Source organism: Fusarium odoratissimum (genome assembly GCF_000260195.1).
Source record: "Fusarium odoratissimum NRRL 54006 unplaced genomic scaffold supercont1.14, whole genome shotgun sequence".
Classification (NCBI taxonomy): Eukaryota; Fungi; Ascomycota; class Sordariomycetes; order Hypocreales; family Nectriaceae; genus Fusarium; species Fusarium odoratissimum.
In genome coordinates, this window is record NW_022158700.1 from 488,131 (window position 1) to 507,489 (window position 19,359).

General features: G+C 48.1%; 7 protein-coding genes across 7 annotated transcripts; 3 read left to right on the forward strand and 4 right to left on the reverse strand.

Annotated features, from left to right (window-relative positions):
- Positions 1–310: 310 nt before the first annotated feature.
- Positions 311–2,796, reverse strand: FOIG_08994 (uncharacterized protein). Its single transcript, XM_031209168.1, has 5 exons — positions 2,778–2,796; positions 2,059–2,722; positions 1,699–1,930; positions 646–1,647; positions 311–545 (listed from the first exon to the last, which is right to left on the reverse strand). Exons 2-5 carry the CDS (start codon positions 2,368–2,370, stop codon positions 394–396), a joined length of 1,698 nt encoding a protein of 565 aa, XP_031061205.1. The 5' UTR covers positions 2,371–2,722; positions 2,778–2,796; the 3' UTR covers positions 311–393.
- A 784-nt stretch (positions 2,797–3,580) lies between these two features.
- Positions 3,581–5,298, forward strand: FOIG_08995 (uncharacterized protein; the record flags this gene model as incomplete). Its single annotated transcript, XM_031209169.1, has 3 exons — positions 3,581–4,291; positions 4,346–4,423; positions 4,483–5,298. 3 exons carry the CDS (start codon positions 3,581–3,583, stop codon positions 5,296–5,298), a joined length of 1,605 nt encoding a protein of 534 aa, XP_031061206.1.
- A 505-nt stretch (positions 5,299–5,803) lies between these two features.
- Positions 5,804–7,461, forward strand: FOIG_08996 (acyl-CoA dehydrogenase). Its single transcript, XM_031209170.1, has 4 exons — positions 5,804–6,311; positions 6,362–6,835; positions 6,889–6,997; positions 7,045–7,461. The coding sequence occupies exons 1-4, from the start codon at positions 6,019–6,021 to the stop codon at positions 7,447–7,449; spliced, it is 1,281 nt and encodes a 426-aa protein (XP_031061207.1). The 5' UTR covers positions 5,804–6,018; the 3' UTR covers positions 7,450–7,461.
- A 173-nt stretch (positions 7,462–7,634) lies between these two features.
- On the reverse strand, positions 7,635–9,883 carry FOIG_08997 (uncharacterized protein). The gene is made up of 3 exons (XM_031209171.1): positions 8,747–9,883; positions 7,877–8,689; positions 7,635–7,823 (listed from the first exon to the last, which is right to left on the reverse strand). Exons 1-3 carry the CDS (start codon positions 9,863–9,865, stop codon positions 7,749–7,751), a joined length of 2,007 nt encoding a protein of 668 aa, XP_031061208.1. The 5' UTR covers positions 9,866–9,883; the 3' UTR covers positions 7,635–7,748.
- Positions 9,884–11,451: 1,568 nt separating this feature from the next.
- FOIG_08998 (uncharacterized protein) lies at positions 11,452–11,709 on the reverse strand (the record flags this gene model as incomplete). Its single annotated transcript, XM_031209172.1, has 1 exon — positions 11,452–11,709. One exon carries the CDS (start codon positions 11,707–11,709, stop codon positions 11,452–11,454), a length of 258 nt encoding a protein of 85 aa, XP_031061209.1.
- Positions 11,710–13,297: 1,588 nt separating this feature from the next.
- Positions 13,298–14,328, reverse strand: FOIG_08999 (uncharacterized protein). Its single transcript, XM_031209173.1, has one exon. The coding sequence runs from the start codon at positions 14,124–14,126 to the stop codon at positions 13,530–13,532; it is 597 nt and encodes a 198-aa protein (XP_031061210.1). The 5' UTR covers positions 14,127–14,328; the 3' UTR covers positions 13,298–13,529.
- Positions 14,329–16,521: 2,193 nt separating this feature from the next.
- On the forward strand, positions 16,522–18,642 carry FOIG_09000 (uncharacterized protein; the record flags this gene model as incomplete). Its single annotated transcript, XM_031209174.1, has 2 exons — positions 16,522–17,018; positions 17,073–18,642. The coding sequence occupies exons 1-2, from the start codon at positions 16,606–16,608 to the stop codon at positions 18,640–18,642; spliced, it is 1,983 nt and encodes a 660-aa protein (XP_031061211.1). The 5' UTR covers positions 16,522–16,605.
- Positions 18,643–19,359: the final 717 nt, after the last annotated feature.

Consider the following 19,359-nt stretch of genomic DNA (forward strand, 5'->3'; position numbering starts at 1 on the left):
TGTCACATCTCATCATTTTAGGGCGAAATACGCCACAGCCTCGAGGCCCCAAACTAACTAGGATTTAGATGTGACAGGACAACGGAATAGGGGGGACAGAAAGATAGACGCATATTTGTGTCCAGAGACTATGCTCCTGCGGTTGTGTAATACAGAGTGGCACAAGGCTGAGTTTGACTTACTGAGAAGAAATAGACCACCTTCCAATACCTACCATAACCATGTCATTCATAGGGTATAGGAAGTAAAAGAACGTAGAATCTTTACTCTAATTGATAAAATAACTAGTCTAAAGATCTTCTAAATTCATCCTAAATTTAGCTAAATATTCTCATTAACTAGGTTAGAGGTCATAGGTTTCTTTCTCCCCGATGAGTAAAAGGGTTCTTCTGTCTACCCGGTCGCCGAGTCTGGGGTCTCCAAATTCATTGAAAACAAATCCGATGATGAAACGCTCGTGGCTGAAGATAAGTCCAGTCCCATAAAACCCCCACTGGATGCTGTCGTTGGAAATCCAGCGATACACTCTGAGAAAACATCAGTTTCTAGCGCGCCGCGTATTAGCAGATACACCTGGAGGCAGAATTGGAGGAAAAGGTATGCTGTTACAAAAGACCAGAAGCATAACCTATTTCGGCAGCTTACCTTCGTATGCGTCCCAAGTAAACTGATCAAGCGACATATCTGTATCCTGAGGCGTGTCGGCGGTAGAATCAGCGAGAGGTACGCCAATCTCTTGTTCCTGCAGCCCTAGTCTGAGGCTTAGATAATCAATCGCCCGCCTGGCTTCCCTAGATACTGTGGTAGAGTGCAGCCAGAGTGGGTACGCGTTACGTAGCAGACCGTGGATCTTTGACCCTGTGCTCTCGTCCAGCGAAACATCCGGCCGCGACTTGGTCAGCTGCACATAGTAACACAGAATGCTCACGCCTAGCAAAAAGACTGCCCGCGGCCGGGAGGACAGGAGCATCCACCTAGCCCACCTTGTAGGATACAGCAGTCCATCTCCCTGTGTTTCCTCGAGCACTATCTGCTGGAATTCCAGAACTTTGATCGCCGCCTGGACACAAGCTTTGCGTGAGTGTTGATAGCATGCCTGGGTATAGGGCGGTGCGAGATACTTCCGGTGAAGCCAGATTGTTAGTCTTTGTATGGCGAGCTGGAGCAACACGCGGTGCATGACGATCTCAGGCGCCACCATGAAAGATTGACTAAGGGGCTGCCATTTGAAAATTGGCGGAAGCGATGCTTCAGCTTCTTGCAGCTTCCGGTCCAACTCCATGATCTCTGTGTACGGATGCTCCTTGGTATCGTTGACAATGTCGTTGACCAGCCCCATCATCTTATCTATCCTCCCCTTAGCCAAGGTGTATAGCACAGGCGTGACTTCCGTCTCGGGACGCGAAGGGGGTAAATAGATGGTATCTTCGTCGAAATCTGTATCCAGCAGGTTACGCGGCTCAGCTGTGTCATACTGCTGGGCCTTAAGCACACATGGCAGCGCCATCTGGCTCGAGAGACGAAGATCCAACTGCACAATGACTGCCCACACGCGCCGCCGCATCTCACCAGAAAATGGTGTAATGCTTGGGAAGTTGTGGGGATCTCGATGATAGCCCTGACTCAGGGCGAGCTGCACGATGATACCTTGTACAAGCCACAGCCCGGTCTCATCCTCCTGGGACATGAACGACTCACAGATGAGATAATTAATCAAGGTTTCGAGTACGTACTCCCCACCTCTGGTATACTGGCCTAGTATCAGGCTGTGAAGAGTCTGTTCCCGAAACACGCGCACTCGCCCTTGAATTTTCGGATCCGTTGGGTCATCAATTGAGTGTTGACATAGCGTAGCGACGCACATAGTGCTAAATAAGAGCCCGATCCAAATGCACGGCATGGCTGGTGGGTCCTGCCAGAACTTATCATACTATTTAAGTGGTTCAAACTGTCAGCCAACGTAAAGAATTCAGGAAGTAGTTTCCAAAAGGAGGAAAAGGGGTAGGGGATCCATACTGAACCATAGGTATACACTCCGATACATAGCAAACAACATACCTTTTGAAGAAAACGCCCACTGTGAAGTATGCTTGGTACAACACCTTGTGTGTTAAAGTACCTTGCGACCATTCGATCAACAACGGGCCTGGCCGGAATTGAGGCAAGAAGATCAGCTTTTGTGGTCTGAACCGGCTCATATAGCAGCATAGGTCCAGGACTATGGAGAAATAAATGATCATTGGTGGCCAGTAGCCGAGCTTCCTCTTGCTCCTCGTAATGGTCTCTAAGCTCAGAGATACTGTCGAGGACGGCGGTCCAGTGCACGCTCCCGACGTAGCTGGCACCAACACCGTGTGAATTCAGACGCATGCTGCCAGGCTCTGAGGCTCTGGGGGGATCAGTACTGTCCTTGCTCTGCGATATAGGCGTATTTTTTGAAGCTGCCACGGGCGTTTCCTCGTCAGGTGTTGTTAGTGGGATCGTAGAGATACTCTGCCGGGATGGAGGATCTGAAGACTCTCGAACGAGGCTGTCGGCATGCACAACTGGCGTCTGCTGCTGCCTAGCTAGGGAATGAACGAGATCTTCTAGCTGCTGAATGCGATCCCTGACGCTGACTTTGCTTTTGCCCCGGCTTGTACAGCCTACCTCGTAAGTGCAGGATAAGCCAATCCCCCTGTTCGTGCAGGTCTTGCATGGTAGCTGACGGTCACATCGCACCCTGAGTGGCTATCTGTTAGTTTCAGTGCTTTCTCTAGTGCAAATGTGTGAACTACTTTCGGTTCCTGCAAAAGGTACATGAAAGCAGCGGTTTCTCCCTCCGACGATCTCGAAGTTGAGGCAGCGAGTCTTTGATAACAGTGCTGGGCTGCTGATTGGACAGGCTCGGCGTTTCTGTATAGGCGGGTGGCTCAAGATAATCCATTAAATGCAAGCTTTTGTCACTTTGGAGTGAAAAGAAAGCGTCAGCGGAAAGTCAGAGTGGAAGTGACAGATGGAGTATTCGACGGAGCAAGGTGGTGGTGGGTGTCGGGGGATAGGCGGGTCCATTGGACGGAGCAATCGACGGAGCATTTAACGGAGCATTTAATGAGCCAGTCAGAGGACGGGAGCAAACGTAAGCGCCCCACCTTGCGCTTCCAGCTTTACCAGACCTATAAGGATGGTTAAGTGGGGCTGATATAAAGCCAGTATTGGCCAAATATCTAATTACTGGCTTCATTGAAGGACTTGGGGATCACTATTGAGGCAGTATGAATTTGATAGAAACTGCGGGATACTTGAGCATGATGATTGTCTGTTCTTGTATTGTTTGCTTTGATTTAGTTCGCTGGATGATCTGTTGCTAATCATGTTCAACAACGGAGCAAATCCGGGGCAAAACAGGGTCACATGGCCAACTACTACTTGAGTTTGCCCTTGACACCACTATTATTTCTTCTCTTATGGCAATATATAACTTGTTTTCCGACAAGGTTAGCATCGAGGCAGAGGCAAGAAAGCTCAGAAATCTAGGAATTCGGATAGCTTATTCTATGCCCACGACTACACCACATACGACGACGGGTATCTGGCAACAATGGCGAAAGGTCAAGCCGAGAGCGATAAAACCGTTTGCAATCATGAAGCAACCAAGACAGTCAGCGTCTATGCTACGGCTCAAGGCGATATTGGCCACGACAAGGAACCAAATGCCGACAAGCAAGAAGAAACTATTTCTGAAGATATCCATGCTGCAAATATGAAGACTGATGCTGAAAAGGATGCAATGGAAGCTGGCGAAGTAGCTCCTACACCAGACCCGAATATCGTCGACTGGTCTGGCCCTGACGACCCTGAAAACCCACGCAACTGGTCCAAAGCCTACAAGTTGACAAACATCATAGTCATCAGCTTATCCGTCCTATACACCAACCTCGCAACCACCATGTTCGCCCCCGGCGCCGCTACCATGCAACGCGAATTTGGCTTCAAGAGCAACACAGTTGAAGTCCTGACCATCACCATGGCATCACTGGGTTTTGCCCTGGGCCAATTATTCATACCCCCTATGTCTGAGGTTTTTGGCCGCATGCCGATTTACAGGACAAGCTCAATCTTGTACATAGGGTTTACGGCTGGTTGCGCGCGTAGTACTGATGTTGCAGAGTTTCTCGTCTTTCGTTTGTTAACTGGTATGGCTGCTGCCTCGTATATGTCTACGGGAGGCGGTACGGTGGCTGATCTTTTGCCGAAGGAGGAGAGGGGTGTTGCTATGGCTATTTTTACCGCTGGACCGCTCTTTGGCCCTGTATGTACCCCCTTGAGTATTTGTCGGATTTTAATAAGCTGATAATGAGGCTAGGTGCTTGGTCCTATTGTGGGAGGATTCGTTGTCGAGAATCTCGGATGGAGATGGTGCTTTTATCTCATCTTGATGCTTGTGAGCACTACCCCTTTTCCTCCTTTTCTAGCGCAAGATAACCAATATCTTTCCTCTAGGCTGGCGCAGTCACCCTCAGTACCTTCTTATTCATGCACGAAACAAGCTCTATCAACATACTCAAGTCTAAGGCTGCTAGACTTCGTAAAGAGACAGGCAATCCAAACCTGCGGGCCTCCGGCGATAAGCAGATCCCGATCAAGCAGCTCGTCCTCCATGCCCTAACCCGGCCTATGAAATTCCTCTTCACATCGCCCATCGTCGCTCTAATCTCACTCTACATCGCCTTCAACTTCGGTGTAACCATGCTTCTCTTCGCCACATTTCCCACCGTCTACGAGAACACTTATCAATGGAGTGTTGGTGTTTCCGGGTTGGCGTACATCGGCGTCGGTATTGGTTGCGCCATAGGGGTCATCACCTTTGCCAAGCTTAGCGATCGCCTTCTAAATGCTGAGGGAGGGAACTACCATGCAGAGCGGCGGCTTATAATGATGATGTTTGTATCTCCAATGTTCCCCATCGGCCTGTTCATCTACGGTTGGACTACTGAGTACAGAGTACACTGGGTTGTGCCCATCATCGGGACTGCGATCTGTGGACCCGGGGCGGTAATCATCAATTCATCTTCGCAGACATATATCATCGACATCTTTGGACCTCAAGCAGCGGCGTCAGCACTTGCTGCCATTACACTGCTTCGCAATCTAACGGGAGCTTTTCTACCCCTTGCCGCACCGACACTCTATGCAAACCTTGGACTAGGCTGGGGGAATAGCGTGTTGGCCTTCATCACTGTTGGATTCATACCTGTGCCGATTTACTTTTACTTGTACGGTGCATCCCTTCGGAAAAGGTTCCCTGTTGAGATCTGACGCAGAGGATTGTGTCACTTAACGATACCAATCTTATCGCTTACCAGCAAGTGCATAATCCTGGTTTATCAATCACTCTTTTTGCAAAAGTCTTTCATTTCTTCTTCTTTTGAATTGGCCCGAGCCATGAACTTGCACTTGGCGTCCCTGTTTCCGTATCAAACTATACTACAGCAGAAGTAACATAGAGCTCCGAGTTATGTTGGTCTCATTTTATGGTTTAACATTTCAATGAAACAGTTTTACGTATTCTGGTATAAACATAGTATAAAGCTCAGTTTATATCATGTATTTTATCAAATTAATACAAAAGCAAGTGGAAGATAGACTAGTGGCTTAGTCATTCTGTATGACATGCTTTGTGCCGCCCATCTCATCATTTTAGACCAAAACACGCCAATACCCCAGCTGAACCTTGATAACGCCAATCACGCAAGAGAAGATCAGCCCACGGGTGCAAACCACTAGATAACCGCTTTGACATTGACACAATTACTGGAGAATGATCGCCATAGATAAATTGCTCAACTGCCGAGGTTAGCTTGAGCTGCAGATAGTTTGGGCCGTTTGTCCCTGCAGCTATGATAACGACATACGTGACGTTGTACACGCAATGTGAGGTGCAGTCTGCCTATATAGACAACATAATTCTCAGACCATTGTCCTCAACTTATTATTCTCCATAGAGTCATATTTCATTATACCCAAGCATTTCTCATCATGGCCACCACTTTTGAGAGCTCTGACCCAGCTGTCTACAAAGAGTACGAAGCCCAATGGTCCACTCTCCCCACCGACGCTGAGGGTTGGATCAAGCGTGCCAAAGACGTCGCTGAAGTCCTAGCAAAAGACGTTCCAGCTCGAGAACGCGCGAACAAGTCTCCCAAAGCTGAAGTCGCTCTCCTCAAGCATTCCGGCCTTCTAAAGATCCTCGGTCCAGCTAAATATGGCGGCGGTGAACAGCCATGGAGTGTTGGTTTCAGAGCGATTCGTGAGGTTGCCAAGAAGGATGGGTGAGTTTTTGTTTACATGATGTTGAAGTATGGATGCTAATTAATGGTAGATCTGTTGGCATGCTTCTCGGCTACCATCTCGTCTGGTCCACAACCGCCAACGTAGTCGGAACTCCCGAGCAAGCAGACCGCACCCACAAACTCATCATCTCCAACAACTACTTCGTTGGCGGTGCCGTGAACCCTCGCGACAACGATCTCAAGATCACTTCCAACGGGGACAAGCTTATCTTCAATGGTTTTAAGAACTTTAGCACCGGCGGTGTAATCTCAGACTTGACTGTTCTTGAAGGTGTTTACGGTGAGAAGGAAGAGCACATCTTTGCTATTGTTCCGACGCAACAGCCTGGCATTCAGTTTAAGCATAACTGGGATAATGTTGGGCTGAGACTTACCGAGTCAGGGGGTGTTAATATCGAGAATGTTGAGGCGCCGTGGGGTGATGCCTTGGGGTGGGATGTTGAGGCGAAGAAGCCAGATCCCAACATCTTGGCTATTCCTTTCACGAGTCTGTTCTTGCCAACGTAAGTTGCCCGTGCTCGTTATTATTCTTCGGATTTACTAAAATGAGGTACAGGATTCAACTCAACTTTGCCAACTTGTACCTCGGCATTGCGGCCGGTGCTCTTGAGTTTGCCAAAGAGTACACTGTCAAGAACACTCGCGCATGGCCCTTCGGCGGCGATGTAAGCACCATCCCCCCCCAATCCAACTCTTTCTAACAAATCCACAGAACAAAGAGAAAGCAACAGACGAATTCTACATCCTCTCCACCTACGGCAACTTCTTCGCCCACCTCCGCGCCACCGAAGCTCTCGCCGAGAAAGTCAACGCTGAAGCCGACTCACTCTACGCAAAATACTCACAAGATCGCTCCGCCGTTACAGCCGAGCAACGCGGTGAGTTCGCAGAATGGGTCGCCAGTCTCAAGGTCGTCACTACAGACACTGGTCTCAAGATCACTTCTGGAGTTTTTGAAGTTACGGGTTCGAGGTCTACGGCTGCAAAGGTTGGCTTGGATAGGTTCTGGAGGGATCTGAGGACGCATACTTTGCATGACCCTGTGGCGTATAAGAATCGGGAGTTGGGAAGGTATCTTTTGTTGGGAGAGTATCCTGAGCCTACTTGGTACACATGATCTACGATAGTTTCTGTTATGTCTATGAGATAGATCTGAAGATAGTGACTGAGAATTACATATCCCGTCTAGTACTTAGGTTTAATGGATAATGCATGAGAAGGATTCAAGTAGTTGGCTTTTACTTCTGTATAGACTCTAGCCTGCTACATATCAGGAACAGAGGCAACACTAACAAGTCAGCCCTCCCGTCGCATATTGATTTCAAATTGCCTTCAACTGCTCCCAGTATCATATCTCCTGAATAAAACTCTCTTCCTGAAGAGAAAAGAAATTCCTCATTTCTGTAAACCAACACCTTAGTTCTTTGCTTTGTTAGTTTCTGGGCCCGCATAAGCCTCAGTCTGACCAATCTTCGTCCAAGGTGCGAAAGCCTGTTATTGCGGTTAGTTTCAGAGTAATCATAGTGACTAGAAAGAATACTCACATTCTTGACATTGTGCAGCGTTGCAGCAAGTTCCGGGAAGTGTCGACACAAAACATCCTTCATCGTGTTATTCTGAACCCAATTGATGCCCTCACGAGTGTACACCTCAGGGCACCAACCATCGCCGGCAAGGAAGCGATCAGACTTGATGCGACGGGTGGCCATGAGGATAAAGACGCGGAAGGCAGTGTCGCTGAAGCCAAAGCCCTTGGGCAGAGGCTCGCTGAGTGTACCAACCAGAAGATCCACAGCCTCAAGATCTCCATCGTAAACATCTTCCAACTCAGCAGCCAACTTGGCATCACCGCCAGTGAGATCAAGGAAGCTCTTTGCAGGTGCCATGTGAAACAGGCGTCGGAAAGCGTTATAGCGGGGAACGCCGCGTTCACGGTCACGGAGGATGTCAATTGTTCCTAAGTCCAGGTGTCGACCGTGGGGGAAGTCCTTATCACCTGGGATGTTCAAGTCGCGCAAGAAGTTGGGCATGTTGTGAGCTCGAATAGCACCTGGATAGTTGACGCCGAAGGAGTAAAAAACATCAGCGAATGAGAGACCCAAGCCCGATTTGTCTTCATCAAAGGGTTTACGGGCTGACTCGAACGCAACCTCTTTGATGGGCAGAGTTCCCTTGTGTTGACCATCTTTGATGCTGAAGAATGCTACGTTGTCCGGGATGAGAGGATGGAGACGGTAGACGGAAACAAATTCTTCTGTGAGACAGTATGGCACGTTGTCGTGATCGACGCCTGATCCGGGAATACCAGAAATGACTTCTGATTTGTTGTCAAAGACACGGCCAAAGACATGCCAGAGCTATTACTATAAGTCAGTAATCAATCATCATAGCACAGTCAGGGTTAGACGCCATACCTTGTCACCCAAGAGTCCCCACCAGTTCGCATTCATTCCAATCTGCAGCGCCGGGTGCTGAAGGATACCAGGTGTCCACTCAACAGTATGAATCTTCGCCATAAGAGCACAATTGATCAGTCGAGCAGTATCAAAAATTTGATCACTCGACCAACTCGGGTTCGAAAGATGAAGCTGCGTGGCAATGGCATTATGCTCAAGCGCGAATAGCGTATGAAGAAGTTCAAGTCCCAACCACCAGTTTTGTCTGAAACCAGTCTTGGGAATACCATCGTCTGATCGAGGGAGGAATTGCACACCATCTTCACGTGTTACATGAAGTTGGCCGGGATACGATTTATCGCACTGCGCTCGAAGAGCTTTTGTCTCGGCTTCAGTGGATCCGTAGATCTGAGAGGCATCCCACCAATGGGTGCACTCGTTGGTATAAGCAGGCGTCTCGATATCTTGTCGCGAAAGAGCATCATCTTTCTTGGTTCGAGGAATCTTCATGATACGCTCAGACCACCTGTCGGCTTTATCTAGAGGAATCTCAACGTCTTTATCACCATTTGTGACAAGGAAGTGCTGAGCCCAATCATGAACTTGGAACTGGATCCACGCTGCGGCGAGAAGATTGACAATCTCGGCGGGTTTGAACTGGCCTTCAGGTCTAGCAAGAATCTTTTCAGATATGATTCTTGGATTGGGCGTAAGCAGCTCCTGCTGAGTTGGCGGCGTGGTATATTTTCTCGGGACATTTCGACCAAATCTCATACCAGCGCACCCCATCTTTGGTTGCGCCAGATCATTGAAATCGCCATCTGAGTTCCTATTCGCGATGAACTTTGAGTTCTTCATGGGGCAATCTGCTGCAGTGCCCTGGAACTCAGCATTGGGGTAGGTGTCGTGAAGGTTCTTCTCGCGGAGTTCATATCGAAGAGCGAGGAGATTGAAAACGCCGAGCCATGTGGGGAGCTTGTGCCAGTGGACAAAGATGTTGACGAATTTCCAAAGACGAATGTAAACGGACTTGAAGATGGGTTTGAGGGAGATCATGTTGAAGTGAGAGAGTCCAATGAGTAGTGTGACAATGGATAAAGAAATAGCGAGAGATTCCTTACTAAGTACAGAAGCCATCGTGCGTGTGTCCTCACATTTCAGCAGGGGATCATGGCCGCTTTATACCTGTAATCACAAGCTTCAAACTAGGCAGAATAGAGGCACATGCAAGTCATCCCTCCTTGTGATCTATTACCCGTTGGGCGAGAGGCGTCGTGCTAGGTATCACAGCATGCCTGAAAGCTTATTTGTTGACTTACAGAGCTTCATCCCCCTCCACTCCTTATTCTTCCGAGCCATTCACCTATCGCTAAGGTCAGCAAAATTAGTGCCTAGCAGAAGTGGGGAATGGCGTTCCACAAAGTGTAAAGTCTATCACTGCCGAAGTTCATTGTAGGCAATCACAACAGTCAGGTCATACACCGTTTGGGTTGTGCATTGCATGTGTTACTACAAGTGACCAATCTCGTATATGAGCGTTACGAACATGTGAAATCAGAAGAGGGGACTCCAGGTTCCTGTGGCGTTGGTTCAGCTTTCAATAGTTCAGCCCTGTGGCGGGAGCTAAGCGCGTATAGAACACGCACCATACCATATCCACGAGACTTCAAGCCTTAGCTATGTGATAGTGTCCCGACTTATCGATAGTCTATGGGCCTAGAACTAAAAATGACCCTTTAGCGTTGATACTCCAATTCATGGCTGCGGCTGAAGATACAATAGTTATTCAGTGGCTGAAGCTTCTTTCTTCCGTTACGAAAGTCTTGTATTTGATTGGCTGATAACGGTTCGCAACTGAGACATAGTTTGCAGCTGAAAGCTGGACTACGTTTTGAGCAGCCTTTCTCCAAGTCCTCCGCTTGGACATATGGGGGATTGGCATGAGGAGAAGGCCAAGGTGGTATAGCGCTAGGGACCCGGGCGTTTAATACTCCAATCGATAGAGATACCATCAAATCACTCATGCTTTGCCTAAACTTCGCCTCTGAGACGGGGCTTTCGGGCATTTTGAAGACGACAGGCTGGTTTATGAATGTTTTTCTGAAATATCTGCCCCATAGCAGGACAGATTGTTAGAATTAAGCAGTATCAAATTCTCTAAATGCCTGTTTCATAATTTTGTACTGTGAAACCTCGAGCTGCTGGTCATGACCCTTTTAAGCTTGCCCAAGATGTCTCTAGGTTGACGTGAGGTAGGAACGTCAGTTCGACTAAGCTTTATACCAACAGTAGTTGGGGCTTTGGGAGGAATCCCGTCGACAAACCAGCTCTGGGCCATTCATGCCCCAGTCTTCGTCGTCTACAGAGCCCGCAGCGATGCAGCACAAATCCCATGGGAGCTAGCTCTTAGATTTCTGGAGTCATATATCCTATTTCTTTGGCATAAAAGCTTCTGGCAATATGTTGTATTTGCAGTTGATACCTGTGGCTTAGGGCTCATTATCACCACATAGAATTTACTTAGCTGTCTAATTATGTAAGGATGGTACTGCTAAACATATCTCTACCTTGTCGTCGACCTCGGTGACTCAAAATCATCACTGCGGCTCTTCCTTTGAAGATCAAGATGCGGCCGCTCGCCCACAATCACAGCCTTGGTCCCTTCTTTTGCACGAAAACCCCCGTACAGGTAGTCCGCAGTAGCAGCGTGGTAGGTACAGTGATTATCGCAGATCGCGACATAGTTGGACTTCTGCCGCCGGCTGTCGAACCTGCAGATCATGATTCTCTATGACAAGATTGAGAAAGTAATCCAGAGAATTGTTTGACTCGTCCTCGCCAAGCCCGTTAATATAGCTGACGTGTTCTCCAACGGCGTAGATTCCTTTCCAGCCTGCGACTGGGTTCGTGCGGACAACGGAATCGATGGCTTCGAGTAGTTCACTCTTGTTCTCTGGAGCACCACGCTCACAGCTGAACATTTGTTCCAAGCCTTCTAGTTAAAGTCGGGCAGTGCACATGTTGCCGTCACGGTTTCGCGAAAGGTCCGTAGCAGGTATAACATTCTATCATAAACTTCATATCTCGTCGCCCAAAGAGTATCTACAGTCGTAAGTACCTGTCGATCGAGGGGCGAGGCGTAAGGACCTATACGAACCTCCACCGGTCTTTGGCAGCTGAAGCATTCGGAGCAGAAAGCGATATCACAGTGCCACTAGTTGCGGTGAGATTGCATCCTCTCCGACCGTTCACCACTCCTTAGTCCGGCTGCACACCAGGCGGCACTCTGTGTACAAGACAAGCACCTTCTCCAGCCTTGTGAACATGTATCCTTGGCTTCTACCTCCTATCGAGTTCTGCCCATCTCGTGTATGCCGTATCACTCCCTCTTTAAGCATTGGTTACGAACATGATCCACACCCTGCCACGTGAGCGGCAAGCACTGGAACCGCCCTTGTCAGCCAAACCGTTCCTGAGCAATGAGGTACTCTCATTGTCGTCTAGTTGTGATCGAGGACATACAGCAGCAGTTGCTGTCCGCTCCAGGTCTAACCAAACCCCTGGGTCGCCCCTTGCCCTCTTGTGAGACAGATGTGTTGTTTGCAGTTGAGACTTGTGGCTGAGAGCTTATATCACCACAGAGAACTTGGCTCCTTACCCTCGTTTTGTATATTGCTGACTCTGCTTTTCCAACAATGACAGCAACAACCTTCGTTCCACACAGTACATTTGTGTAATGCCGACTAGCATTGTAGGGAAAGAAGACTTGGAGTTGTTAGCTCAATTATCCAAAGGCTGGAAGAGTACTACCCATTGGACTCATTGTAACCTTTATCCTCAAGATTCCCTTAGCGACTGATTTTGTCGCTTCTTAAGTCCGCGATGTACCTAATGCTAAGCCCCAGATCACCGATCGTCTCCTGCAATTGGCTGTAGTCAAGGCTCTAAATAGAAGGACCAAAATAAGATAGTGTATGTAGAGTGAGATCACCCTATGACGCAGGTAGCTGAAATAGATCATAACTATTGGGGTCAAGGCTCTTGAGGAATCTTATCAGCAACTTCTGTTAGTTGGTTGCACTTTTGTTGCCAGTTGTCTCATAATCTGCTCGGTTCAGTCTGCGCTGTGACTACTTGCGCTGCACCTTACCTCCCTTCGCATTTTGGACTAACGGCGATCGGTTCTAGGCCGTCTCCAAATAGCACAGAAACTCCATTCACTTAGCTATAGCCTATAATACACCATGTTCCAGATGTTCTAGCTAGCAATCTCGTTATTGGACTCGTCACTTCTTCCTTGACCATCTTTTTCCAGAATATCTTCGTCAGCGTCTATCTCTGGCGGCTCGATGTCTCCAGATTTTAACTCGTCAGATTTGGGCTTCCTATTGGTAAATCATCCCTCCGTTAGTGCAAAGCCACCACACTAGCGCTGGAACCTCGGGTTCAGATACACCGCGCCATAGGTGCACATCGCATAAGAGCCCCTTGGACAAGTATAGATCGTGATTCAATAATAGCCTTGAGCTACATAACAGTTTAATATCTACTGCTTATAAAGTCTCAGAGCTTTTTCACACGTATCTTGCTATCTCATTATGAGTTTAATAAATATAACTATCTAACTTGTCGTTATCAAAATTATTTTACATTGAACGTAAACCCCATATAACCAACATCGCTTGCTGGCAGTATTGTAGCACGTAGCTTCTTATCCCTCACCAACATCGTATTGAGCACGCCCCAACACTAGAATGAAAGACAAGAGTTGAGGTCAACTGTCAACGATAACATGACTAGATTAGACATTGACAGTCTCAGTAACTTCATGGCCACAGGCTCGGTCGAAGTAGTAGAAGCTCATGGGCGAAGAAACAGTGTAAAGCTGCATCTTCGAGACCTCGGCAGTATAGAAGTAGCAGGTCTTGTACTTGACGTCGAAGCTGACAGCCTTACATCCACCACGGCAGGCATCGAGGCAGTTCTTCATGTTACCCTCAGCTTGCGACTTCTTGTACCAGGGGGTATTCGTGGCTCCGACGTAGCCAGTGGCGCCACAGGTCTTTCCTACAGCGTCCGCGACGCAAGCTCGGTCGAAGTAGTGGAATGTCATGGGCGAGTTGGTGACCTGGTAGAGGCGCATCTTGGAAACTTCGGCGGTGTAAAAGTAGCACGTCTTGTATTGGGTGTCGAAGCTGATGGCCTTGCAGCCGCCAGTGCAGGAGTTGAAGCAGCCCTCGATGGTGCCCTCGGCCTGTGACTTCTTGTACCAAGGGGTATTCGTGGCACCGACGTAACCGTTTCCGCCGCAGATGACGGGCTCAGGTGCACCCGCAAGGCAAGGGGAGGCATTGGAGAAAGCCGCGAGGGCAGTAGCAATGACGGTTGAGAAGCGCATAGTGATGGTGGTTATGGTCGTTATGTGGTTGTTGGGGAAGTTGTTTGGGAGGATGCAGCACCGTAAAAGCTGGCTGCTGTGATCGTTTATATAGATATTATGGACATTTGATTATTTTCACATCGCTCAGGCATCCTCGCATCCGTTCAGAGACTTGACCGTACGATCCGGAGCGACTCCCACCGACTTCCGAGAGCTGAAAGGCTGAATTAGACTATTGACCCATCCGCATGATTTTTCAATAGTTTTTTCTTGGCTGCTACGTTGTTTGCTGCTAATTTTGCTTTTATCCTTGGCTTTAACAATCGGAGATATCAGCATGGTATCCCATTGGACCTGGTCAGCTCTTGGTTGGGGTAAAGATAAGCACCAAAATATCAGGAGTAAAAGCCACAACTGATACACTAACGGCTTTTAGACGGGCAGAACATGTGTTGTTTCTGGGACATTTGGTAGGCTGTCATCCAGTCCACAACAGGTGTGACCATGAATTCAGAGGGCTTTTGGAACACAGAGATGATCGCCAAGATCTGGGGTACTCCGAATGCAGATCTGACAGAATATTCAACAGCACCCTCCGTAGAACTTCGGATGTTTCTAGATACTAAATGTTGTGTATATGGTTCGAAGCTCGCGTATATTCACAATTCTTTTAACAGCTTGGCCATGTAAGAGGGTAATGAGGAGGTTCGTTTAGAGTTGACAGTCGCCCAAGGCTTTCGATAGTCCAAAGCCACTTTTCTAAGCGAACCTGGGCTGGATCGTAGCGACTTTATAGCCCCGTGTACAGTACCCAATTAATCCTCCGACAACAATTTGAACTTCTCTTCGTCCCAATAATCCTGGTGTGAGTTTGAATCAGAGGTCGGCCGCTGTTGACACCGCACTGTATGACCACCAGCAATCAGGGGAACCATGAAGGTCGTAGCGATGTGCCATTGGCTCGTTGGCTCGCTCTGTCGGCCTTACCAGGATCTTGGGTTCCAGCAGCGGAAGACTCGGGGAAAAGTGCGGAATTGGTTTTCCTTACCCTTGATGGTTGTGTATCATCGGATAGCTTCAATTGGTCAAACTGAACTGCCAAGAGCCAATAGCTCCATGTTGGGTTGTCAGCTCGCCGCTCTTTATATCAGAACCAACCACGCGATAAGATAGCCGAGCGATACTGTCGCAACGTCGGGTTTCGACACCGCTGGGACACAGTGCCTGAGTGTCTGGTTGACATCTATATTGTCAATAGCCTGATGCTAGTGCCTGATGTGGTTGCAAGTGAGGGAGAGCTGAGCAGTTTCATCCGCAGCCATTGTGAGAATGGACATACTATAGTGTCATTATCCTTTCCTACATTCTTAGTAATAGTTTCAGCTATTAAGATATGAATTTTCGACCCTGCCCGGCCATACTGCGTCGGGCAGATCACATGAAGAGGTCACCAGCGTTGGGCGGCGGCAAAACAAGCGTACATCATCGACAAGAGCGCTGATATAGGAATTGCATCATGAATGGAGGCTTCTCTACATATCAACTTGTCATGTTGTAAAAAGGGACTCTACTAGAAAGACTCCGTGGTGGAACTAGAACTGTGAGCTGCTAAGAAAACGCATAATCTTTAGAGCTGCTGGGCATCTTTGTCTCCACAACGCGCGTCCAATCTCTGGCGTTTCATAGGCAAGACACAGCAATCCCTTTTCCTCATGTGACTTGCGTTCATTTTCTTCTCAAACCTGGTAAGCAAACCTTTGCAGACTCCGCTGATCTCGAGAAATAGTTGTGAAAGAGTGGAGTCTCCGTACGCAGTTTTGATCTCAAGTGTCAAGCCAGTATTGGAAATCGCATAACAATCATTAACAGATAGGTCGGGAGTTGATGTGACTGTCAAATAAGATCTATCCATAGTCTTTGATATCTAATGTAACGGAAGTTGTTTTTCGGAGATTAGACAGCTTCGGGCCCGATTTTACCTGCCTGATTGGTTCAACGGCGAAGGTGCAAGGGGATGACAAGGAATTGGGTTATGGTCAACAGTGTAGGGGAGATAGGCCCCTAGTAAGCGCAGGTAGCTAATAACGACCCTATTCACGAGACAGCTTCAGTATATATCCCAACCGTTCAATATAGTCAGTCTGTTTTGATTTCATAATGTTGTGCTTGCGACTTGTTACCATTGCCCACTGCAGACGATACGTATCAAATCAGGCTGTCGTCTTACGTCGTCGCTCAGCATCACTTAGAATTTATTGGCTAGAAATGCAAGAATTCCGACTCGCTAGACATCCATTCTTATCCAATGCCTAAGAGCCCCTCATTTTGCTTTCTGATGCACAGCCACTTTTGAGGTTGAAACCGAACACACAAAGTCAGTACTCAACAGGCCTCCAACTGCATCTGGTGAGCAATATTCTCGGAAACTCCGGCGAGCTTGACTTGACAAGACCATACTTATCTATTCCAGACCCTGACGGAGGGTCCCAGGTGTTGAATGGATCCTCTTAGCATCACCAGCGCCTCAGTCGCGCTGGCCGCCGCTGTCTACAAATGCACGATTGAAGTGAAAAAGATCGTTGGCACGATCGCCGACGCGGCCGACTCGCTCTCAGATCTAGCCGAAGAGGCTCAATTAATTCAGGGAGCACTCCAGGGTGTTGAGGACGCCTTGCAGGACAATCAAGAAGCAATCTCGCGATACAAGGTTGAAGAGGTTTTCTCAATTGCAGTCAAGGGCTGTCGCGCGACTTTGGCGTGCATCAAACAGGAGTTTGAGCTGCTTTTTAATCGGAGTGACTGGAAAGCTCGATTCATGGTATTATGGAAGGAAGACGATATGAAAAAGCTGCTCGGGCGACTTGATCGCAAACGAGAGAGTATCTTGTTGTTGCTTCAACTTCTGAGCCTGTAAGCCTAAACTCCAGAGATCCAATGTGAACCTAACTAACCGCATTGCCAAAGGAGCTCGGTACGAGAAGTTCAGGCGCTGGTCGCCAAGAAACAGAGTGCTTTGACAGTTGCGAAAGAGGATATAACGGCTCTCATACCGACCTACTGGAGTTGCCGTGATACGATTCTTGACTCGCTTGACAAGGAAACAGTCGACAGCATCTATGCGGACTGGGAGAATCGAGAGAGCAAGCTGAGTACAACCGAGTTTGACTTCGACTACGAACTCATCAACACGCGGGCCTATCGTCGAGCTCTTGCTCAAGCACAAGCCAAACGCAGCCGAGAGCTACCACGCAGAGAGCTTGACACCCCCGCCCGGGAACCTAACGCTGGGATCATAGAGCCAGTTGAGGACCTCATTGACTTGACCTCTGAGCCGAGTCAACAAACTGCTTCGATGCCATTACATATGCCCCCCAAGTCGTACTCGGACCTAGCAGGTCTGCAGTTCATGCCGATAACTGCGGACGAAAGGTCAGCTAGCGCTGGAAGCCTCGAAACTTCTGAAACTGCCGAACCGATAGATATGCGAGGGATGACTGACCATTTGAGAGAATCCGACATGTCTCCTGAGTCCAGAGATAAGAGTCCACAAAATCGGATGCCTGGAATCCGGCGGTGGCATCAAACTACAACTAAGGAAGCAGTGACTGAAATAAGACAAGACGAAACTCAACATGAAGAGGCACTGACGGGTCGACTGGCACAAACGATGTATCGTAATAGCAACAGTCTGTCCGCTGGACTGTCAATAGCGCGTCATCTACCCTCTTCCAAATCGCACGACTCCTTAGACATAGAGTACTTCGACGCTTTAAAAGGCCACAGTGGTCCCAGCGGTAAGCGTCGTCCTGGGGTTCGTGTACGAATAACGCCTAGTAAGAGGAAGGGTGTTGTCACAAAACACCACCCTGAGGTTACAGAGACTAGCCCCGATTCTCGTATACCTTGGGATGAGCTACTCGACGGTAGCCCTATGGGAAGTTCCAGAGCCCCAAACATTGGAGATTCGATTTTCCAAAAGGGCCCAGTCGATATTGAAATTGATCGCGGTCATAGACGACGACGGGCGGCAAGTCCACCGCAGGCCACCAAGATCGTGGATGAGCTACCAAAAGTCAGAATGATGTCAGCCAAGAACGCGGGCGATTCGAAATATGAACCCTATGATTCAGGATATATACCCGACGATGATATGAGACCTCGGAGTCGAAATATTGCCAGACGATCACGCCCCAAAGCCAAACAAAGCCAGCGCAGCAAAAGCACCGATTCCACCGAAGCCAACGCCGGGCCACCGCCAAATATAAACAACCCTAGGCTTCTCAAGACTGTCGAGGATGCTATACAAAGGCTGATCCTACCTGAGCTCAAAGCACTGAAACGTGAGACAGCACAACGTAGGCGACCATTCACTGGAGCAGAAGCTCGTGTTACATCGGCTCTTGCTGAGTCAAATGAAAAAGAGAAAGGAGGGGAAAACAAAAGGGAAGCAAGCTCTTTATTACATAGTTTAGATAAGGGTGAGAGAAATAGGAATAGGTTCAATAGAGAATGGGAAAGGCGGGAAAGGAGTTGATATTGTAAATGCGATTATACAGAGATTGAGAGAGAAGGATCTTAACAACGACAAACAAAATATACCTATAGGGCATTTATTATATAAGTATTTGTGATTCACTTGACTGTATGCAAAAACTTTGTATATTTAGCAGTATCTCCCTCAAGTTTTTAGATAGGCTTTATTCAACACACGGATAACAAACCATTTTATGGACCTTTGAGAAGATGAGTAGGAGCACAGATTGTTATGGCAATAGCTCTATCCGTCAGGTGAAAATGCATCGCGCGGTGTCTTCCAGACGCCTAGGTTTCTCCTCGCTGTCTGGCATACTGACTGAATTTACCCAAGCAAATAGCGATGATTTCATTCAAGTAGCTTATCTTGTTGGACATTGAGACAGATTATGTCATTCTACATCATCAAAATCTTAACGGCAAATAGGCCCGACGAGCATCAGACTATCTTCCATTTCTGGAAATCTGGGGTATCGGCCGGAAGTACGGACTTGAGAGACACTCCGTCCGTAGGATCCAGGAAGTGGTGTGCTGTTGGTGATGTGACATTGTGGGGGTGGATATTTAGCCGTTGAACAAATGGATCGATGGGATCGAAATAAGCATTTCTATTTGCGTATATCCGTATAGCCGCCTCGCTTGCGAATTTGTCAAGTATTGATCCAGGGGTATGGTCTTGTGTTATTCTCCGGCTGGGCGCAAATTATCAAGGCAATGG